At 35.4% G+C, this 22313-nt stretch overlaps 4 protein-coding genes and 1 pseudogene across 4 annotated transcripts in view; 1 reads left to right on the plus strand and 4 right to left on the minus strand.

The window, feature by feature from the left end:
• Positions 1–14476, plus strand: part of LOC116140956 (AUGMIN subunit 5) — a 30897-nt gene extending 16421 nt beyond the window's left edge. The window contains exons 3-10 of the mRNA XM_031426523.1: positions 10058–10199; positions 10513–10686; positions 11511–11720; positions 11906–12091; positions 12215–12374; positions 12992–13187; positions 13632–13764; positions 13964–14476. Of these exons, the coding sequence (XP_031282383.1) occupies positions 10058–10199; positions 10513–10686; positions 11511–11720; positions 11906–12091; positions 12215–12374; positions 12992–13187; positions 13632–13764; positions 13964–14092 (1330 nt within the window). The 3' untranslated portion in view covers positions 14093–14476. The remainder of the gene's footprint in view (positions 1–10057; positions 10200–10512; positions 10687–11510; positions 11721–11905; positions 12092–12214; positions 12375–12991; positions 13188–13631; positions 13765–13963) is intronic.
• On the minus strand, positions 4201–5133 carry LOC116140957 (germin-like protein subfamily 1 member 11). Its single transcript, XM_031426524.1, has 2 exons — positions 4957–5133; positions 4201–4854 (listed from the first exon to the last, which is right to left on the minus strand). The coding sequence occupies exons 1-2, from the start codon at positions 5078–5080 to the stop codon at positions 4304–4306; spliced, it is 675 nt and encodes a 224-aa protein (XP_031282384.1). The 5' UTR covers positions 5081–5133; the 3' UTR covers positions 4201–4303.
• Positions 14477–15230: 754 nt separating the features above from the next.
• LOC116140953 (cytosolic sulfotransferase 3-like) lies at positions 15231–15664 on the minus strand. Its single transcript, XM_031426521.1, has 2 exons — positions 15569–15664; positions 15231–15505 (listed from the first exon to the last, which is right to left on the minus strand). Exons 1-2 carry the CDS (start codon positions 15573–15575, stop codon positions 15231–15233), a joined length of 282 nt encoding a protein of 93 aa, XP_031282381.1. The 5' UTR covers positions 15576–15664.
• A 1696-nt stretch (positions 15665–17360) lies between these two features.
• On the minus strand, positions 17361–18019 carry LOC116140954 (annotated as a pseudogene).
• A 2610-nt stretch (positions 18020–20629) lies between these two features.
• On the minus strand, positions 20630–21936 carry LOC116140959 (cytosolic sulfotransferase 7-like). The gene has a single exon (XM_031426526.1). The coding sequence runs from the start codon at positions 21846–21848 to the stop codon at positions 20880–20882; it is 969 nt and encodes a 322-aa protein (XP_031282386.1). The 5' UTR covers positions 21849–21936; the 3' UTR covers positions 20630–20879.
• Positions 21937–22313: the final 377 nt, after the last annotated feature.

Genomic DNA, 22313 nt, shown 5'->3' on the forward strand with positions numbered 1-22313 from the left:
GCGATAGTCTCAATAGAGTTTTCAAATATTAAGAGAGCCTTCAGTATTAGCCCCAGTTTCGAAATAAGATTAGCTTAAGTTTTCAGAACAGTAAAAGCTACAGTATCCTTTAAGTTCAATCATCAGCACAAAGTTTACAGTATTCCAAAATCAGTATCACGTGCATAGTTTCAGAAAAAAATCAGTTTTCAATTTATTCATCACAATAGTTATAAATTTAGTTACCAGATTTTGTCTTGTGAATCATGAGTGTTCATTGAATGATGGTTTGGATGTTACACATGACATAGTAGAGTTGTTATTTTCAGAATCACATGCATGAGACCTTTAGTATCAGTTTACTGTTTCCAAACAGGATATCGGTTTAAAGTTTTTAGATACCAGCCTGCAGTTTTCAGATCAGTAATAGTTCAGTTTTAATGATGGATGTTTGCATTGCTATATGAAACAGTTGATGTTTGTAGGAGATTCATAGAAAACATTGTCTTAGAGCATGAGCATTACAGCTATTCTTTAAGTTCAAAAGAGTTTCAATATTTGGTGATGAGCTAGGATTCAGAAATTGTGTCAGTTTAATTGTCATATTATAATACTTAGAAACAACTTTAGAAACGGTTATGCACCAGGATGATTAGGTACCACATATCATGTTCATAGAATCATGTGTTTCAGGATTTCAGAAATATTGCATGCCATGACATTGTTGAAGAATGTTTTGCAAACTCACCCCAATCCCCCACTCACTGAGTATTTCAGCTCACCCCTTTAGACCCTTTTCCCAGGTTCACAGGAAGGTCGTGTGAGGAGTGATTCCTCTCGAGGTTGGGCCTACGTCATCAACTTATCATGTGTGTAAAATGTCCATGCTTGTTACCGCGACGATTATGTTTTATCCTTATGTTTATCTCCTGTGTTGATTATAAAATATATGAATATCTGATACCATCCGTTTTTGGATTTTATGAACGTACAAGTTAGCTTTCAGATTTTCAAAATCTTATGTGTTTATGCTTTCAAAACGAGTCCAAGCAAATGTTTCTATGAAAAACGTATTTAGAGTACAGGTTTTTAGATTCCCACACGGCACGTGTCGGCCGCCCGAGTCTCATAGGTGCGCCCGGAGCTTATGGGGTAGGGAGGGCCGAGGCGGGTCGTGTCAAATATGATTTGCAAATAAACAAATGCAAACTGAAATTTTTTACAAAATGAAATGTATGGTATCAAATTTTTTTTCCCTATATCTTTAACATTGCAAATTTGAAATAAATACATCATGATGAAACATAAACTTTACAGCAGAAAATGAAACACAACTATAGAACATATGATGAAATGAAGTCGTGTGGCCCAACCTTGAGTTAGATTCACTATTCTGCACGGTCTCCTCCTTAACTTGGTGGAGGGAATGAAAAACATTTGAAAATGAGCGGTGAGCTAGAAATGCTCAGTGAGTGAGGAATAGGTTAATATGCTATATAACATTTCAATATACAATAAAACATTCATACTTATAAAATTTCATTTCCATAAACTCATTTTATAATATAAGCCATCTTTTATAACAAATGTTGAAGTCTCTTATTTCAAAACTTCTTTCTGAAAACTATTATGGTAAACAAATCAATACTCATGTTTATCTAAAAATATCATTTCTAAAAATATTTTATATACAGATAACATTTGCATTTATAAATTTCCATTTCAAATAAATGATCTATATATATATCCAAACCATCTCTCAATCACATGTGAAAACCTTCACCCAATTAATATCCATGGGTAAATCCGTCCAACTCGGCAAGATCTAACATCTCACGGGTTGAACCACTAAATTCATTTTGCTAGGCAAAATCGGTCACCGCTCAAGCGTTCGACCTAGTGAGACCAAGCATCACTCGGGCCGACACAGTCATATCATGTATAACGATATCTGCCTCTCTTGGGCCTTCCACTTGGACTGGCAAACCAAATCATGTGTAGTGATATCTGCCTCACTTGGGCCTTCGACCCACTTGGATCGGCAATATCAAATCCTGTGTAGCGATATCTGCCTCGCTCGGCCTTTCGACCCACTTAAGCCGACAATATCAAATCATGTGTAGCGATATTTGCCTCACTCAGGCCTTTGACCCACTTGGGCCGACAATATCAAATCATACGCATGCGTAGAATCAAATCAATATCATGAGGGAGATGGATACTACGTAGGATGGTTTGAAAACCACTAACATCTCATACTTATTCTCAAAACATTGTTCTCATAAGCATATAATAAATTTCATAACACCTCATGTGATGTAAAAATATAAATGCAAGTTCTCAAATATTTTCAAATCTAACAATTTCAACTTGTTTTCATTTCTTTTCAAACTATTGCCCAAAAGCATCAAAATTCTATCTATCTCATGTCAATCAACAATTTCCAACAATAACATTGCAATAAAGCTCATTTATAAAAAGAAATCAAACATATTAGGCAATTTAAAATAATAAACAAGTATATATAAGCATTTAAATATAACTTATTTAAAATGAACGTTAAGGGTTTAGATTTTTCCACTCACATTTTGGAGCTCGACCCTTTCACTGAAAAAATGATTGAAATCCTCTAACAATGCCCCTGCTTGCCTCCCTATTTACAAAATCCAAAAAGATCCTCCATACATCCTCCATACATAAGTCCCCCTAAGGTAACACCTCAATATTAAAATCATTGGACACTTCACACACCAAAAGATTAACATAGCTTCTTCTTTAACAAAACTGTCTCATAACCGAACATTGGTCGCTCTCGGATTTTTCATAAAAATTTCATTTATCAATTCAAGCCATAATTTTAATTGAGCATTTTAGAGACACATAAGTTGTTCCCATAATTTTTTCAAGTCATTCTAGAATCAATAACTATTAAAACACAATTTTCTTTCAACTCATTCAAATCTGCTAACTGTTTCCAGAATTGAGATTACTAAATTGTAAAATTCGTAACAATTTAGCCTTTGATCGAAACTTCACGAAACTCTCCAGAATTAAACTAGACACATATAGGAGTCACCAGAATTTAAAATCACTCAATTTGGATAAGAATAGATGCATCAAATCATTTTTGAAAAATACATGTTCTGCAGAAAACGAAAATTCCAGAATTCATAAGACAACTCCAAAAATCCATATAAAATTCAATTCTTCAAGTTTTTGAGTGAAATAAATTTCTAAACACCAAATCTAAAACAACATATCCGAAATTCAGCTTAAAAAAAAAAACCCGAAACATACAAAAATTTTTCGAAATTCTTGATGGTCAGATTTTTTTTACAGGGAACCCTTATATCAAAATCACATTTTTAACAAAATTTTGTGTAGAAAACACATATGTGTTCAATCCATATAACATTATTGAACTCAATCTTCCCATTTTAGTATAGTCTCATGTCATTACACTCAATTATAATCAATACAAATCTAACGAACTAAAACTCATCAAAGAGGGAAATTTTAAACTTTACTCACCTCCAATATGCTTGATCTTCCTCCACTCTCAGATCACTGGAGTTTTGCTCGCCGGCGGCCACTTTTCCAGCCACCTTCGTCGCCCTCTTCTCTCCCCCCTCTCTCTATTCTCCGTTTCATCTTTCTCTCCCTTCTTTATTTTCTTCTTCCTCTTTCTCTCCTTTTTCTTCTCTATTTTTCCTCTGTTTTCCTTCTTCTTCTCCGTTTTTCTTTTCTTTGAATGGTCACTGTTTATCAAAATGTCTGAAAATATTCATTTTAGCCCCCAGTTGTTTTGGCTATTATACTCCACCAAAACTTTCAAATTCTTACTCTTTACCCCCAGAATCATAAAATAAAATTTAATAAAATTCCATACAAAAAAGTATGGAGTATTACACTCAGACTGTATTGTTTTTAGATGAAATTCATCGTGAGAATCAATTAGATTGGAAAAGATTTATGTGAGTCATTATCCAAGATTATTGTAGCACTAGCCCCGTTATGAGAGATAATGCAGTCAGAGGTTAGGAGGGTTTGGTGTACTGTTACAGCATTTATTGTTGAGCTTTTTGTTTTCAAACTTCATATCACAATCAACTACTTTATGAGCTTTTTTTTGTTGTGAGAGATAAGCAAACTTTATTGGTAAACATCAACTTCATAGTTCATATCACAGTGACTATCAACAGAACTGCAATCTCAGCAGGTAGCAGCCCTTTATTATCAAGCAAACCAGATAAGGAACATCTTATTAATACATATCACAATCAACTACTTTATGACTTCTTATTACTTATATCTTACCGCGGACTTAATTGTTATTCCCGAACTTTGCTTGAAGATTTTTCACCACATTTGGATCCAGCTGGAATGCCCTGGCCAGAATGAAAGGATTAATGGGTGGATTCGATCCGAAGACTGCATCGGCTACTCTAATGATACCAGGGTTCTGGCTTTCAAAAAAAGCAAAGGCGACTGCATTAGTTTTGCCTAAGTTCACTTGGAAGTGAATTACTCCTTGTGGGAAGACAAATATGTCTCCCTTGTTGAGGACTTTTGTGAAGAGTTTATAGTCTGGGAACGATGTGACAAATCCAGCTAAAATAGTGCCCTCCAGGACTTGAAAGATTTCTGATGCTCGAGGGTGAAGGTGTGGTGGGTTTTCGCCACCATTTGGTGCAAAATCAATTCGAACTAAGGCTACGCTGAGAGTGTTGAGTCCTGGGAATTGCTCAACATTTACAAGGGTAAGTGTTGTACCAACTGGATTGTTTATGGGTCTTGGAATGTTAAGCCCTTGAAAGACGAAGTCATCTGCAGTTACAAGCCTTGGGTCCTTGCAGAACTTCCCGTTCACAAACACTAGATGAAAAAAAAAAAAAAAAAAAAACACTAGTCAAAATAATGTGTCAAGTAGCAGAAACGTTTATGATTAATTGTTACAGAAATTAAGATCATACACACCGCCATTCCCGGTGTTGTTGATTGCTACACAAAAATCCTGAAGAGGGCCAGGGTCTGAGGCAAAGGCCAGTGGTGAAGCCGAAGCTAAGAGAACAAAAGCTACAAGGAAATGAACAGTTTTCATAGTTATTGTGTAGGCTGGTTTAATTCTTTTGAATGTGCTACTGCATTGGTTGGATTATGTGTGAGATACCTTGCATGAGGAAATGTGTATTTATAGTGGAAGTGAGGGAGCCTGTGTGAGTGTTTCCCTTCAAAGCTACAAGCAATTGATGATTAATTCTTCGACCAGCAGCTCCTTTTTTAATTGTTGTTTAATTAGTATGCTCAAGTATAGTACATTTTTTCACATGGAATTGATCATTGAATTTTCGGATCTCACATGGGCTACAAGTGCACGAAATAAAAAATTAAAGACGGGAGTTATACCAAAAAAGGCGAGTAGTTCATATTTATTCAACGAAAACGATGGATTTCAAATCCTGAGTGAATTTTGGGCTGTAAACCACGAAGTTTCTAATATATTTTTTATCTTTACTTGTATATTAACATAACTTCCAGGATGGTCTATATTTTCATATATGCTATTTGGGCTTAAGATTGATTCGAGTAATTTATTTTGTGTAAAGTTAGCTAATTTATGTAAGTTAATTTCGCATCTTTGCTTGTATATTAACATAACTTCCAGGATGGTCTGCATTTTCGTGTGCACTATTTGGGCTCAAGATTGATACGAGTGATTTATTTTGTGTAAAGTTAGCTAATTCATGTAAATTAATTTCCTATTAGTTGTTTCTCATTGAGCCAAACACCAGATCTGGGCCGTGGTGGCCAAACATCCGATCTGGGCCATGGTGGCAAGATTCAGCCACTGCCCAAGTGCAATTGGAGGAAGATGGAGAAAGAGAATGAGAAATAAGGAGGAGATGGAGAAGAAAGGAGGAAGAGGAGAGAAAGAAAAAACAGATAAAGAAAGGAAGAGGAACAGTTGAGAGATACGAGAAAGAGGAACCACATCATGCCGTGATGGGCTAAGCCCAAAATATCGGACTGGGATAATCATGTGCCCAAGTTTCTGTAGACCGTAGACTTATAAAATGAGTAATGCTACCGTCACCGGGAGTAGTATACCGAATCCGTTCACCAAATGATATGACAGAATCCTGACCGTAGATTAATTATACTTTAATATTAATCAATGTTCAGGATTTCACAACATCACTCGGTGTACTACTCCCGGTGTCTCTATTATTTTCCCTTATTGAATAGGTGAGCTCTCAGCTTCAAAAATTCAAAATCATGGCTTCATTAGTCAATAACATTGACTTTGAAAAAGAACAAAACTTTAACAGTACTGTATATTCCACATCACGGCTTTCTTATTCTTGAGTTACATGCATTAGAATTAGCATAAAAGTATTATTCATGATAGAAAAGTTAATCTGATACCATGAAAATTCTGCAGCTCTTATATAATATGTTCATGTAATGATTACAAAAAATACAAGTTAAACACAGTGGCGGATCCAGAAATTTTTTTTAGAATGGGTCAAAATAAAAACTAATTATATATTAATATTTTTGTTAAGGTGGGTCAAAATCTAAAAATTATATATATTAATATTTAAAAAAAAAAAAATTGAGAGTGGGCATGAGTGGACTGGACCCGCCCCTGGTTAAACAGGTACAACAGGCTAACATGATAAGCGTCAGCCTATGCACAAAGTTAATAACCAAATGGATAAGTGTCAGTCTATACACAAAGCTAATGTAAAACTCCATTTCTAATTTAGTAATAGCATGAATTTTAATTAGTTATTTAGTTCCCTTTTTATTTGATTTTATGGTATTTTGTTAAGAAAGTGGTATTTTTGTCAGTTTTTAAAGTTGAGTTAAGGGGTGAAAACAAATAAATAAATTCTGATGGGTTTGCATGTATCAAGAGGGAAAAATCTGGATATTTTTGCAAGGAGAAGCTTAGGTGACGGGGTTAGAGTAATTTAGCGAATATTGAGGGGCAGCATATAATTTCAGAAAACTGTTTTTGTTTAAAAGAAGAAGAAAACTGGGCAGTTCGCCCAAAGGAAGAAGAAGAAGACGTGAGCTGAGGGAGAAAGCGAAAACAGAGAAAAAAAAAAAAAAAAAGGGAGAGAGAAGAGAAAACGAAAGAGAAATAGAGAAAGATAGAAGAGAGGATAGAACAAAGAAGAAGAAAAGAAGAAAGGAAGAAGGGAATGGTTTGGCTAAAAATGGTAGAGTGAAGAGAATAGCGGAGGAGAGTGCAGGGAGCTTCGGCTGTTAGAATAATGAGTAATCTAAACTGTTTTTCTTAAAAACTTAAGCTTATGCCCTTGCATGTTGATTTCCTTTTACTACCGTCCATTTGTTTTTGCAAAAAAAAAAAATCTTTACAAGCATGATGATTGTGAGATATTCATTCTAGTTTGCTTTTGGCTAATTGAGTTGAAACGTGTTGATTGTGTTGGTGGCCAAAATCTTTCTGTAAAAAGGAAAGTTTACTGGTTTGTGTTGTTACATTTGCTTCGGCTGCATGCATAATAAGGGTTGGTTGAAAATAGTTGCTAGAAATTGATTTGAGTATGAAGCTTCCTAAACTTTACCTTAGCATGTCCCGACTGAGCAAATTTTTGAGTGAAAGTGTCTCAAATCTGAATTTTAACAAAAGCTGCTGATTTGTGTTGCTGGATAATATGCTTGGGTGTTTTTGGCTGGACAGTAGACCTGATGGTGTTGGAAGCATGCTTTAAATAATAAATAAATGATTTTTTTTTTTTTAATACACATAACTCATCTGAATCTTGCACTAGTTTTAGTCCTGACTTCAGGCAGCATATTTTTTTGGTATGAAAAAGGGGATAGTTTCATGAATTTTATAATGGAATGTGTGCTTATAATGGGATGGAAATGGCTTTATAAAGAGGAATTAAAGTTTGGCTGGTTAACATGCTTGAAAAGGCTGAAATTTAGCTCTAGAATAACATAATCACAAATGTTTTCTTGCTTGTTCTCGACATGAGGAAGTTTTTAATTGGAAATGAAGTGCTGTAATTGAGGTGTTTGGCTTGGTGTAATATAGGTGATTAAAAGGCAGGTCAAGGGGAGTTATTTAATGTCCAAGATTTTATTTTGGTTTATTTTGTTCATTTTATTTGTGAAAATACTCGTGAAGGCACAAAAGAGAATTTTAAATACTGATTTTATTCATGTTTATCTTATTCTAGTATGAAATATTATTATTATTATTATTATTATTATTGCTCTTGGGCTTAATTATAATTATAATGTGTTATATGAGTTTTGATTTTTAAAGTGATATTGCTTATAATTAGTATCTGACATATGCTAAGATCATGTGATGTTGATGTAATTTTTAATCTAGGTTAAACCGTCAGTTTCTGAAACATGTTTGGAAAATTACAGTGTCACCCCTATATGTGATTTTTGAATATTATGTCATATATGTATGATTTATAAACACATACGTAATATGTTCTTGACTTACATGTTATTTGAGTTTATGCATGAGATTGTTGTGGTGCTAAAACCACCCTATGAAGTACCCATCCCCCAGAGTTACAGATTATCATATCTAGTTTATGGCTCTACGCATGCATATGACAGTTATCAGTGCTCTACCTAGGCGTTGAGTGGCCCGCAAGGTATGACAGTTTTGAGGCTTTGCCCATGCGATGATAGACCTTGTCGGGTATGACAGGTACGTCCCTCGCTCTGCCTGCGTGTGGGACGCCCACCAGGTATGACAGATTTTTCCCTAGGGTACTAGTTATGATGAGAGTTTCTAATACCAAATGTTGAGGTTTTATTCAGAATCCGATACAGTTAAAGGAAGTAAGTCAGAGTACAGTTTTACTGAGTGCAAGATTGTTAGAAATAAATCACATATTGCATACATGAATGGGATGGTTGTTTCCGTTGCATATTCATAGAATTATATGTCGTCAGGATTTGCTTAAGAATTGTTGTATGTTATTATTATTTCTTTTTTTTTTTAAGAACTTTTGTAAACCTCCCATTTCCCCCACTCACCAAGTATTTTTAGCTCACCGCTTTTTAAATGTCCCTGTCCCTCCTCCCCCCCGCGTCTCATCAGGACCTCCTGGAGATCGTGCCGAGTAGTGAGTCTTCACTCAGGGTTGTGCCACGCGTCAACATCTTTTATGTGGGTTTTATATTTATGTCGTATTGTATATTTGGACTTCCGTTTCAAAAACTCATGTTTCTCATCATGTATTTCCTTTTGTTTATGTTTCAGAATGTGTTGTATAAGTGGAAAACCTGATACCATAAGTTTTCCTAAATCTTTTCTTCAGTAAAATGAAAGATGGTGTACGTTTTTTTTGATATGTTGGAAATGGAAATACTATGATGTTAATCAGAAAAAGTAAGTCATTTCACAGGTTTTCACAGTTTTTCTACATGGCACATCTCGGGTATCCGAGTCTTGTGGGTGCGCCCAGATCCTACGTGATGAAGAAATTCAGGATGGGTCGTGTCAGCTAATCACCAAAATATACAAAGCTAATCACTAAGGAAAAGTACAATATATAATATTATCTAATATAATAATGTAATCCAGTCACATTAATTCAGATATTATTCATTCTGCTTGTAATTAACTCAATTTCCTCTTTGAATATGATTAAACTTTAGCAGCACAGAGCCAAAAATGATAAATCTTTTTGACCCTTACGCTTTATTGTACAGAATGGTTTTTCTTTGAAAATATGATGTATTGAATCATGTGTCTTTTGTAGTCTTTGGTTTCTGTCTTTCTGAGTGGGTTTTTCATTATCTGCTTCTTCTCAATGTTAGGTTCATGTTTAATGCCTTAGGAAAAGTTTTGACTAATGACAGAAGCTCTTTTCATTTTGTTAAGATCTGAAGTGTTTCTAATCAAGTAAAGCAATGATTTCTATAACATCATATTCCACTGCAACACATCATTTCATTATTGATTCCGGTCACATTTAGCTATTATATAATAAACCATTTTCTTGCTTATTTTGGTTATGTTCCATGGTTCTTTTGTTAAATTGAGAGTTCTTAATTTCTTTCTTAGGTACAAGTATGAGAACAACACAGTGATGGATGTTTCTTCTCCAGATGTGAGTTCACCACTGAACTACCAACTTTATGGTAATGGGAAGATAGGAGTGGATGCATCTTCTAGAGGAACTCAAAACCAGCTTCTTGAGAGACAGGTCTTACTCTTTTCTAAAGTTACTTTTGTATGACATTGATGCATTTAGTTGTTTCAGTGTGGACCTTGGAGTTCTACCTTCTTCTTCTTTTCATTTTCAAGTATTATTGAAGTTCAGTTTACCAATTACTGTCTCACGCCCTTATAACTGCCAATGTAGTTCAGGGGTTTTGGTACTGTTTAACTAGAATCAATACTGTTTGAGTGGGTGTTTTGGGTTTAACTTCTTTTGACTTAATGCTTATTGAATATTTCTCTGCCTTAATCTTTTTGGGGGTGTTAAACTGATATCTAGTATACGTGATTGTCTTCAGAAAGCACATGTTCAGCAATTTTTGGCCACTGAAGATGCACTCAACAAAGCTGCAGAAGCTAGGGATTTGTGTCAAAAGCTTATAAAACGTTTACATGGAAGTGGGGATGCAATTTCATCACACTCCCTTGCTGGAGGCACATCACAGAATGTAGGCAGTCTTAGGCAATTCGAGGTAATTCATTGATGTTATGGTTGTTAGCCATAAATATTTTGGTTAAGACATTTCTGTTGCAGGATTTTTGTTTAGATTTTCATCATTTGTTTTTATTTTTTGACTGTTCAAATATATGCATTATTCTATGCTACAGTTTTTGTATTTGTGGTAGCTAAAGTTCTCTCTCCTTGGAGGGGTGTCATGTGAACTTTTAGTCTCAAAAGTGATGATTCCAATTTATCAGCCACTAGTACACTTGTACTTTATCTTGTGTTAAGGTTAATGATCAGCAATTTGTGGGATTGAATGTCTCATCCTCTGGACCTTTTTGTATCTCATTAAGCCTAACATCCTTCATCAATAAGGGTATAATTTATGAATCTCCTAGCACATATTTTAGACCTTCTAATGCACCAGTAAAGCCAAATATTATACATGTAAATTGCTGCATTTTTACTAATGGGTTTGACCTATAACACGTGATTTTGTGGTTAATTAGTTCATTCTGACATTATGAATCTTTGACAAAAGCATATTCAGAAAGTTATGGGAAATTTCTGTCAAGTTAGTTGCTCCTTTTTGTTGCATCTTTTTATTTTTATTTTTTTATGTTGCAATTGTCAGCCAAATATCATCAGTTACCATCATACAGTCAGTTGTAGCTGGTACATTATATATTTTGACCATATTGGTTTTGGACTGCTGTGCTAAATGTTTAAATTTGTTTCCTGTCATTCATAAAAAAATTGTTTATTTTGGCGCATGAGGTGAATTGTTTTGGACCGCCAAATCCCGGAAAGTTAATAGTGAAATTATATTTTTTTTCCTTGTTCTATTTGCAGTTGGATGTTTGGGCAAAGGAGAGAGAAACTGCAGGATTGAGGGCAAGCCTGAATACTTTGATGTCTGAAATACAGCGCTTGAATAAATTGTGTGCAGAGAGGAAAGAAGCTGAGGATTCCTTGAGAAAAAAGTGGAAGAAGATTGAAGAGTTTGATTCTCGAAGATCTGAACTTGAAACCATATATACTGCTCTACTCAGGGCTAATATGGTGAGCATCTATCTTAAGGATATGTAGTAAAACTCATTTAAATTATTTTGTGGCACTTATGACAGGACAATTGGTGATTGATCTGTTTTGACTTAAAAGATATTAACACAATTGCTCTTATGACAATATGCTGATAATATGACGCTATTGTAATGATTCTTACCACGATTCCATATGCCTTACAGGATGCAGCTGCATTCTGGAATCAGCAGCCATTAGCTGCAAGGGAGTATGCGTCAAGCACTATCATTCCTGCATGCACAGTTGTTATTGACATTTCAAATAGTGCCAAAGATTTTATTGACAAAGAAGTATCGGCCTTCTATCGAAGTCCAGATAATAGTCTTTACATGCTTCCATCAACTCCACAGGTTTGTAAGACAGCAGCTGTATAATATGTGTTGATTACATACCCTAGTTTTTAATATCAAATTTCTGAAGATTATGTATGCATCCCTCAGTTGCACTTATATTTTCTTTTTAATTTTATATAGGCACTTCTCGAAGCTATGGGTGCTAATGGATCTGCAGGACCTGAAGCTGTTGCTGCTGCAGAAAAGAATGCTGCTCTATTGACTGCAAGAGCAGGTGCTCGGGATCCATCAGCAATTCCATCCATATGCCGTGTTTCTGCCTCCCTTCAATATCCTGCTGGTGAGTATGAAACTACATTGCTGACTAGCAGAATGTCCTCAGAGTCCTGGCTGGGTGTTGTTGTGATAGCTGAGTATCAGAACATTATGTGTTCTGCATCAAAACATTCATGTGTCAAACGAATCAAACCTTAAGAGTTAATGGAAGAAAGTTATTGTCATTTGAATAGGTTTACATCAGGTGGTTTAGGGTTTAGGATTATGGATGATGAATTGAAATTTGCTTTTAGAATATACATTTAACACTAATTTGACCAATAATGATAACCTTCAGTGGTGTAGTATTTTAGATAGCCTGTTAACCATTGATTATCTTTGCTTTTTTCCAGGTAGATATCTCCCTATGCAGAAAGTGACTTCCTATTAAATGTTTTTTTTTTTTTTTTTCCCCTTTTTTATATTATTCTGATTGACTATAGCTTGGAGGTATTGAACTAATATTAGATGCGGAATTGTCATCATCTGAATAGAAAAATAAATGGTAAAGAGGTTTTTAGGAGCTTGTTTCATTGTTTGCTTAGGAAGATTTTGATGGAGTAGAAACCTCCTTGATGGGTGTGTGCATTTTTTGTTTCTTTTCTTATGTTTTATGTCAATTGATTGACTTTGTAATTACAGGTTTGGAGGGTTCAGATGCTGGCTTAGCATCAGTGTTAGAGTCTCTAGAATTCTGTTTGAAACTTCGTGGTTCTGAGGCTAGTGTGTTGGAGGACTTGGCAAAGGCAATCAACTTGGTCCATATACGGCAGGATCTTGTTGAAAGTGGTCATTCCTTGTTAAATCATGCCTACAGAGCTCAACAAGAATATGAAAGGTAATTCTGGAGATTACCCATTTTGTTTATCCTGGTTTTTAGGTCATTTGTTTATGCAAGGATTTTGCAGAATTATTTATTTATTTATGTTAGTGTCGATAACTTAGTACAATGCAGACTTCGACCAATGTGCTTTTTGGTTTGGGTGTTGGCACTAGGTTCACATTCTAATTCCTTCTGTTCTTTGTTTTGGTCTTATATTCTACTGATGTATTGTTTTATGCTATTTGTGGACATAATTGTAATCCCTAAACCCTCTGTGTCATGAATTTTCATGCACACACTATTAAAAAGGAACCATGGTTGATGTATCAGATCTATATCAAACAACCCCCAACACCCCCCACCCCCCCCCCCCCCCACACCAACAACAAAAAAAATAGTTAATTTCAAGAATTTCTGGAGTTCATAATTTCCATAATTCATGTTTAATACATCTTGCAGGACAACTAATTATTGTTTCAACTTGGCTGATGAGCAAGAGAAAATTGTCATGGAGAAATGGTTGCCTGAACTTAAGACTGCAGTTTTGAATGCTCAAAAATGCTTGGATGATTGCAAATATGTCAGGGGTTTGGTGAGTAACAACCACATCTGGAGTAATTTAATATCATTACGGAATGTGTAATTCTCAAACCATTTGAGTAAAAACAAGCAGCAGTGCTAGAATTCTCATTTTGACAGTGTCACACATATTGATTATTTCCATTGCTTTTTTTCTTTTTTTGTTATTCTAGTTTCTGTATAAATCTTTAAATTATGATATTATACTGCAGCTTGATGAGTGGTGGGAGCAACCGGCATCTACAGTTGTTGATTGGGTTACAGTTGACGGGCAAAACGTTGCTGCTTGGCATAATCATGTGAAGCAACTTCTTGCATTTTATGATAAGGAGCTCTTATAGAGCAGTATCTTTGTCCATTAAGCAGGGCAAAATGTTTCTGGAATTCCTTTTCCTATACACCTTTTACCACTTTCTTGTGCATATGGAAATACAGACACTGAAGCAGTTTGAGCATAAGACACCATTGAGGAAGCAGGCATTCGCCATCGATATCTCCTTAATTTGATTACTTCTCTTTTTGAGGTTTGGATTAACGATAGTGTAAAGCTTTATGTTATGAGGGAAGCTATTTCTATTTGTACTTAGATTCTGTTTTGTTTATATGTACAGTAAATTTCACTTGTTTGTTTAATTTCAACAGGTTATGAAAAACTATTTTTAAATCCCACTGGATTGGTCCTGTATTATCCAGTATGTACAACAATCAAGGGAAACTAAACAAAATGAGTGATGTTCGAAAGGCTTGTTGAAAAAGTTATTTGTAGTGTGCAGTAACCTTCAGAAATCAAACGGCCTTTTTAGTTGTTTTAAGTTTTAAGTACACTGACTTGAAATAGAATACATCTTTAATAGGAGGTGGTTTCAAAATCATGGGTTTCTTATTCTTTGTTATTCGGTTAAAGCCTCGAGATGACCTCAGACCCAAGTTACTAGACTAATTCTCAATCGAGGCTCCGGTAAATGTCTCTGATCACAAGTTGTTTCTAGTAAAATTTGAATCACTGACATTAGAGGTAAAGTTCGTCTATTGGGAATGTAATTACCAGTTAGATGATCACAGCTCATGGTTCATGTGTTTCTTATTCTTTATTTGCATGTATTATGACATCGGGAAGCAACTTCCAATTATAAATTTAAATCGACTGAAAAGAGAACAGTGCTAATATCATTCCAACGAAAACCTACAACAGAAAACTTACCGCTTTATTTGGCAAAAAGCAAGAGCCAGAAGATTACTTTCACATATTGAACTTTATAAATCCAGACCAGATCCTTGGAACTTCTCTCGAGTAACGTCATCAAGTCGGTCTTTCATTTCAGGTGTTAAGCAGTTCTTCCAGGAGTAATGTTATGTGCACTAATCAATGTGTACTAATTCAAGTACAAACATTGGAAATTTGAAAAAAAAATTTGGAGAAAATTTCAAATTTCCAATGTTAGTACTTGGATTAGTACTCATTGGTTAGTGCACATAGTTTTATTCGTTCTTCCAGTCCCCAACATTGCCAAGTCTGAAATATGTCTTGTAAGCTAATCCATCCCAAGGGTCTATCCCCGATTTGTTGACTTCCAAATTCTTCAGCCTTTCCAAGCTGCACCTCCATAATATCTTATCTACCTCTTCTTCATTAACAAAAGGCTTTCCAGGGAATGAAGCTAATTTCTTGACCTGTCCTCTTGTGTCTTTCTTCATCTCTTCATACTTTAAGAAGAGAATCTTCTCAGGTCTCTTTATACTCTCATTCCAGTACCCTAATCAACACAAATCTAATAAACTAAAACTCATCAAAGAGGGAAATTTTAAGCTTTACTCACCTCCCATATGCTTGATCTTCCTCCACTCTCCGATCACCGGTGTTTTGCTCGCCGGCGGCCACTTTTCCAGCCACCTCCGCCGCCCTCTTCTCTCCTCTCTCTCTCTATTTCAGGATTCATCTTTCTCTCCCTTCTTTCTTTTCTTCTTCCTTTTTCCTCTCTATTTTCCCTCTGTTTTCCTTCTTCTCCGTTTTTCTTTTCTTTGAATGGTCACTGTTCAAAGAAATATCTGAAAATATTCTTTTAGTCCCCACTTGTTTCGGCTATATGCTCCCCCTAAACTTTCAAATTCTTACACTTTACCCCCCAGAGTCATAAAATAAAATTTAATAAAATTCCGTACAAAAAAGTATTGTTTTTCGATGAAATTCATCCTGAGAATCAATTAGATTGGAAAAGATTTATGTGAGTCTTTATCCATGATTATTGTAGCATTAGCCCTGTTATGAGAGATAATGCAGTCAAAGGTTAGGAGTTGAAACAACTATTATGTTATTTTTCTTCATTTATTTTGTTATTTTAATTTGTATTATTGATATAATGATGTTTGATGATGTTTTGTTATGGATTTTTTATTTTGGAGTTTGTGATTTAGACTTTGGAGTAAAATTTGGGAAAGGAATGTATTTTGTGAACAGTAACTTGATGATGTCATCATGCTGATATCATCAAATTACTGTTCACCGGTTGAACCAACTGGTTCAACCGGTAGACCCGGGAGCCGGTCCTCTTGCCAGGTTTTGTCCCAGTCGGTTTTTAAAACATTGGTTAGGAGCATGGTTGTCAAATCGCGTAACGTATCGTGTATCGAAAACCTAATTTTTTAAATCGTGTATCGCGTATCGTATCGTATCGTATCGTAGGATACGTATTTTAAAAAAAAAATTAATAAAATAATCAAAATTTTCTAAAAATTAATATCATCCCAAGATTAATTAAAGAATTTTGTCATATTATTAACTTTAAATTATGGTATGACATAATCAAAATTAATCACAAAATTAAGAATCTATATCATTTTCTCTCAACTTTTCATATCATTTTCAAGATCAATGTCAATATCTATATCTTCACTTGTATTATTATTATCATGCAAAATGGGCAACACATGTTCCTCTTCACTTTCTCCATGCAAAAAGGGTAAATTTGGGCAGGTTTTAGTGAATCGGGTTGGGTGACTCGGTTTTGACTTGAAATTTTTTTGGGCCTTTGGCCCAAGTTAATAAAGTCATATCGATATTTTTTAGGATACGATTGGATACGTATCGTATCGTAAGATACATATCAACGTATCGAAAGGCTTATGATACACTCTCTGATACGTATCGTTGGCGACCTGTATCGAATCGAATCGTATCGTATGATACGTATCGGGTATCGTAGGATACTAATAACCATGGTTAGGAGGATTTGGTGTACTATTACAGTGTCTTTTTTTTTTTTTTTTTTTTTTTTTTTTTTTGTTATGAGAGATAAGCAAACTTTATTAGTAAACATCAACTCATAGTTCATATCACAGTGACTATCAACAAAACTGCAATCTCAGCAGGTAGCAGCCCTTTATTATCAAGCAAACCATGATAAGGAACATCTTATTAATACATATCACAATCAACTACTTTATGACTTCTTATTACTTATACTTACTGCGGACTTAATTGTTATTCCCAAACTTGCTTGAAGATTTTTCACCACATTTGATCCAGCTGGAATGCCCTGGCCGAATGAAAGTTATGGGTGGATTCGATCCGAAGATTGCATCGGCTATCTAATGACACCAGGGTTCTGGCTTTCAAAAAAGCAAAGGCGACTGCATTGTTTTGCCTAAGTTCACTTGGAAGTGAATTAATCCTTGGGAAGACAATATGTCTCCCTTGTTGAGGACTTTTGTGAAGAGTTTATAGTCTGGGAACGATGTGACAATTCCAGCTAAAAGAGTGCCCTCCACACTAGAAAGAGTTCTGATGCTCGAGGGTGAAGGTGTGGGTGGTTTTTCACACCATTTGGTGCAAAATCAATTCGAGCTAAGGCTACGCTAAGAGTGTTGAGTCCTGGGAATTGCTCAACATTTATAGGGTGACGTTTACCAACAGGATCGTTTATGGGTCTTGGAATGTTAAGCCCTTGAAAGACGAAGTCATCTGCAATTACAAGCCTTGGGTCCTTGCAGAACTTCCCATTCACAACACATACATGAAAAAAAAAAAAAAAAAAAAAACTAGTCAAAATAATGTGTTTTAAGTAGCAGAAACGTATATGATTAATTGTTACAGAAATTAAGATCATACACACCGCCATTTCCGGTGTTGTTGATTGCTACACAGAAGTCCTGAAGAGGGCCAGGGTCTGAGGCAAAGGCCAGTGGTGAAGCCGAAGCTAAGAGAACAAAAGCTACAAGGAAATGAATAGTTTTCATAGTTATTGTGTAGGCTAGTTTAATTCTTTTGAATGTGCTACTGGGTTTTGTGTGAGATACCTTGCATGAGGAAATGTGTATTTATAGTGGAAGTGAGGGAACTTGTGTGAGTGTTTCCCTTCAAAGCTACAAGCAATTGATGATTAATTCTTCGACAAGCAGCTCCTTTTTTAATTGTTGTTTAATTAGTATGCTTAAGTATAGTACATTTTTAATTTTTTCACGTGGAATTGATCATTGAATTTTCATATCTCACATGGGCTACAAGTGCACGAAGATAAAACATGAAAGAGTAGCAAGCTATCTAGCATGTGTGGCAATAGACCTTAGAGATAAATAATTAAAGAAGGGAGTTATACCAAAAAAGGTGAGTAGTTCATATTTATTCAACGAAAACGATGGATTTCAAATCCTGAGATAATTCTGGGCTGTAAACCACGAAGTTTCTAATGTATTTCTCATCTTTGCTTGCATATTAACATAACTTCTAGGATAGTCTATATTTTCGTGTATGCTATTTGGGTTCAAGATTAATGCGAGTGATATATTTTATATAAAGTTAGCTAATTCATGTAAGTTAATTTCTCATCTTTGCTTGTATATTAACATAACTTCTCGTGTACGCTATTTAGGCTCAAGATTGATGCGAGTGATTTACTTTGTGTGAAGTTAGCTAATTCATATAAGTTAATTTCCTATTAGTTGTTTCTCATTGAATTACTGAATAAATTTAGCTCTCTATAGTTGTCACTGGAAGCTAATTTGTGCTTCAGCTTTTACTTCTTTTGGTATAGTCATTTTTACTTTTATTGCAAATTTGCAATTGACATAACAAACTACAATTAATTAATAGGAAGTAGAATAAATATTTGTAGGAGAACCAATGTATACAGGTATTTTGCATAAGAATTTCATTATGATCTTTTTAAGTGAATATGCTCAACTGGTGGTTTTGTCAAATTGATTTAAAATATTTTTGGTTTTGAAATTTCATTATTATTTTGTTAAATGAATTCCCATTCTCAACCGCACCACCGACGTCTATCCTTTTCCACTACTACTCCCAACCGCGCTGCCGGTATTCATAAGGCACTGCCAACTACCAATCCCTAGCCTCCTACGACACTACCAACTTCCCGCGACACTACCAGCCACACAACATGTGGCCATGGTTTCACCAGCCCCCAAGCCACCCGAGGCCAAGATGCGGCCAACCACCAATCCCTTGTCTTCCTCTTCCTGAAATTTTAGTTTTTTCTTCTGTTCTCTTTTTTTCTTACTGTCAATCAAAAATACATTATAAAACATAATTAATTACAAGCCTTCAATCTCCAAATTCACCTAATCCAATTTCTTAAGAAAAATTAATAATAAACTGCAGAAATAAAAAAATTGAGCCAAACACCAGATCTGGGCCGTGGTGGCCAAACATCAGATCTGGGCAGTGGTGGCAAGATTCAGCTACTGCCCAAGTGCAATCGGAGGAAGATGGAGAAGGAGAATGAGAAATAAGGAGGAGATGGAGAAGAAAGGAGGAAGAGGAGAGAGAGAAAAAACAGATAAGAAAGGCAGAGGAGCCCAGAATCTTGGACTGGGATAATCATCTGCCCAAGCTTCTGTAGACCGTAGACTTATTGAATAGGTGAGCTGTCAGCTTCAAAAATTCCAAATCATGGCTTGATTAGTCAATAACATTGACTTTGAAAAAGAACAAACTTCAACAGTACTGTATATTCCACATCACGGCTTTCTTGTTCTTGAGTTACATGCATTACAATTAGCAGAAAAAGTATTATTCATGATAGAAAAGTTAATCTGATACCATGAAAATTCTGCAGCTTGTATATAATATGTTTAAGTAATGATCACAAAGAATACAAGTTAAATAGGTACAAGAAGCTAACATGATAAGCGTCAGTCTATACACAAAGTTAATCACCAAAAGGATAAGTGTCAGTCTATACACAAAGCTAATCACCAAGGAAAAGTAAAAAAATACCCGATCTATAATATTAATATGATAAATAATGTAATCCAGTCACATTAATTCAGATATTATTCATTCTGCTTGTAATCAACTCAATTTCCTCTTTAAATATGATTAAACTTTAGCAGCAGAGAGCCAAAAATGATATATCTTTTTGACCCTTATGCTTTATTGTAAAGAATGGTTTTTCTTTGAAAATATGATGTATTGAATCATGTGTCTTTTGTAGTCTTTGGTTTCTGTCTTTCTGAGTGGGTTTTTCCTTATTGGCTTCTTCTTAATGTTAGGTTCATGTTTAATGCCCTTAGGAAACGTTTTGGTAATGACAGAAGCTCTTTCTGTTTGTAGTTTCATTCTGTTAAGATCTGAACTGTTTCTAATCAAGTAAAGTAATGATTTCTATAACATCATATTCCACTGCAACACATCATTTCATTATCGATTACGGTCACATTTAGCTATTTTATATTAAACCATTTTCTTGATTTCCTGAAAGCCAATTAGAGCAGCAGCCCTCGGAATTTCGAAAGGCTTAATAATTACTTTGAGAGCATTGACTTTGAAAAATAAATAAAACTTCCCAACACACTGGCTTAATAATTAGCTTTGAGAACATTGACTTTGAAAAATAAATAAAACTTCCCAACACACTGTAAAATATTTTCAAAATCATGTCATATTCTTCATTCACATATATCACATTACAAAGCCAATCTAATTCTTAACTCAATTTCCGTCTTACTTATGATTAACCTCAGCACAAAGAGCTTGAACAAGTTTAATTGACATGCGAACAACAGAGACTGGTAGCTATTCAAACAGAAATTTAATGGAAATAGAGTATAAGCAGAGCAAAAATGGCCACTGCAGCCATATTCCTGAAAGAGCAAGAAGATCGCTTTCCAGGTTTATGAACTTCCAAATACAAGATCAGATCCTTCAAGTTTCTTGAGTGTAATTTCGTCAAGTCGGTCTTTCATTTCAGGGGTTAAGCTGTTCTTCCAGTCCCCAACATTGCCGAGCCTGAAATATGTTTTGTAAGCCAAACCATCCCAAGGGTCGACCCCATTTTGGTTCACCTCTAAACTCTTGAGCCTTTCCAAGCTACACCTCCATAGAATTTTATCAACTTCTTCTTCATTAACAAAAGGCTTTCCGAGGAATGAAGCCAACTTTTTCAATTGCCCTTTTGGGTCTTCCTTCAGCTCTTCATACTTCAAGAAAAGTATTTTCTCAGGTCTCATTTGACTTTCCTGAAAATAGCCTAAAGCGTGATCTTGCAATGGCCCAAATGGATAAACCCCTTTGCAGAAGCTCTCAAAGGCTGCATCTATAGGGAGTTTACCGAGTGATGGTGGCACGTTTGTGTTCATGAAGTGCCAAAACGACACGAATGCGTCCTTGGGATCTCTGGTGATATACACAATCTTGCAGTCAGACTTCTGTGCAGATTCTGAGAGCATTGTGTACGGAACGTGAGTTCGGAATAGTCTTGGAGAGACCATATCCGAAAGATCAGGATTTGGGGTGTCTCTGAAAATTTTCATTTCCAAAGAAGGCATGAAGGCATTTGGATGGTTTTTGAGCAGAGGGTCATCGCTATCATCGTCTTTAAATTCTCCAGTACGATTCATGATGGATGGTATAAGAGCCTTGAGCCAAGTGGTGCCAGTCTTGGGACAAGAGGCGAGAATAACATCATCGTCAAGTGCCTCAAAGTTCGACCTGGCAGTAAGAGAAGCTTGAAGGCGGGGAGCTGAGTACCAGAAACCTTCAAACTGGACGTACTCAATGATTCCCCACCATTTCTCTTTTGGAAGATCTTGAAATAAGGCAGCGGCAGAGGCAGGAATATTCAATGGAGTAGCGGATGCCATTGGAGAGGGAATTAGATAGACACTAAGAAAATGAACAAGGGCTAAATAAGCTATTACCAAATGGTGAAGCCTGTTTCAAAATGGCATCTCTCTCGCTGTTTATATAGGGAAATGGTTAGAGTACTAATGACATCATAGAGAAACAAAATTCAGCAAAACAATTAAGTGGAGTCAAAGCCGGTTGGCTGAATGTGTAGAAAAGTACTTGGAACAATTGGATGCCGTCTCTCCCTTCAGTCAAAGGTTATTTACTTTTCTTGGTTTTTTCATAGTTATTTTATTCAATATTCATACTATTGCAATAATTTGTTCCTTGCTATTGTAAGAAATACTTTGTCACTCAGTGGCATATTGAAGAAATAGTGCCGTATTTATAGAAAGGAATATATACAAACTATTCTCTGAAAACCGAAAGAGCTATAAATCTTTGGACTTGTATGCTATGCAAAACTTGGTCAAGCTGAC

Source organism: Pistacia vera, unplaced genomic scaffold (genome assembly GCF_008641045.1).
Source record: "Pistacia vera cultivar Batoury unplaced genomic scaffold, PisVer_v2 Contig389, whole genome shotgun sequence".
Taxonomy (NCBI): domain Eukaryota; kingdom Viridiplantae; phylum Streptophyta; class Magnoliopsida; order Sapindales; family Anacardiaceae; genus Pistacia; species Pistacia vera.

What these genes read in the sequence shown, in the direction of transcription:
- LOC116140957 (XM_031426524.1), bottom strand. Translation starts at nt 5,080, where the DNA reads ATGAAAACTGTTCATTTCCTTGTAGCTTTTGTTCTCTTAGCTTCGGCT. An exon ending in CAACAACACCGGGAATGGCG is followed by an intron (nt 4,855 to 4,956) that starts GTGTGTATGATC and finishes TTTTTCATCTAG; the next exon opens with TGTTTGTGAACGGGAAGTTC.
- LOC116140959 (XM_031426526.1), bottom strand. Translation starts at nt 21,848, where the DNA reads ATGGCATCCGCTACTCCATTGAATATTCCTGCCTCTGCCGCTGCCTTA.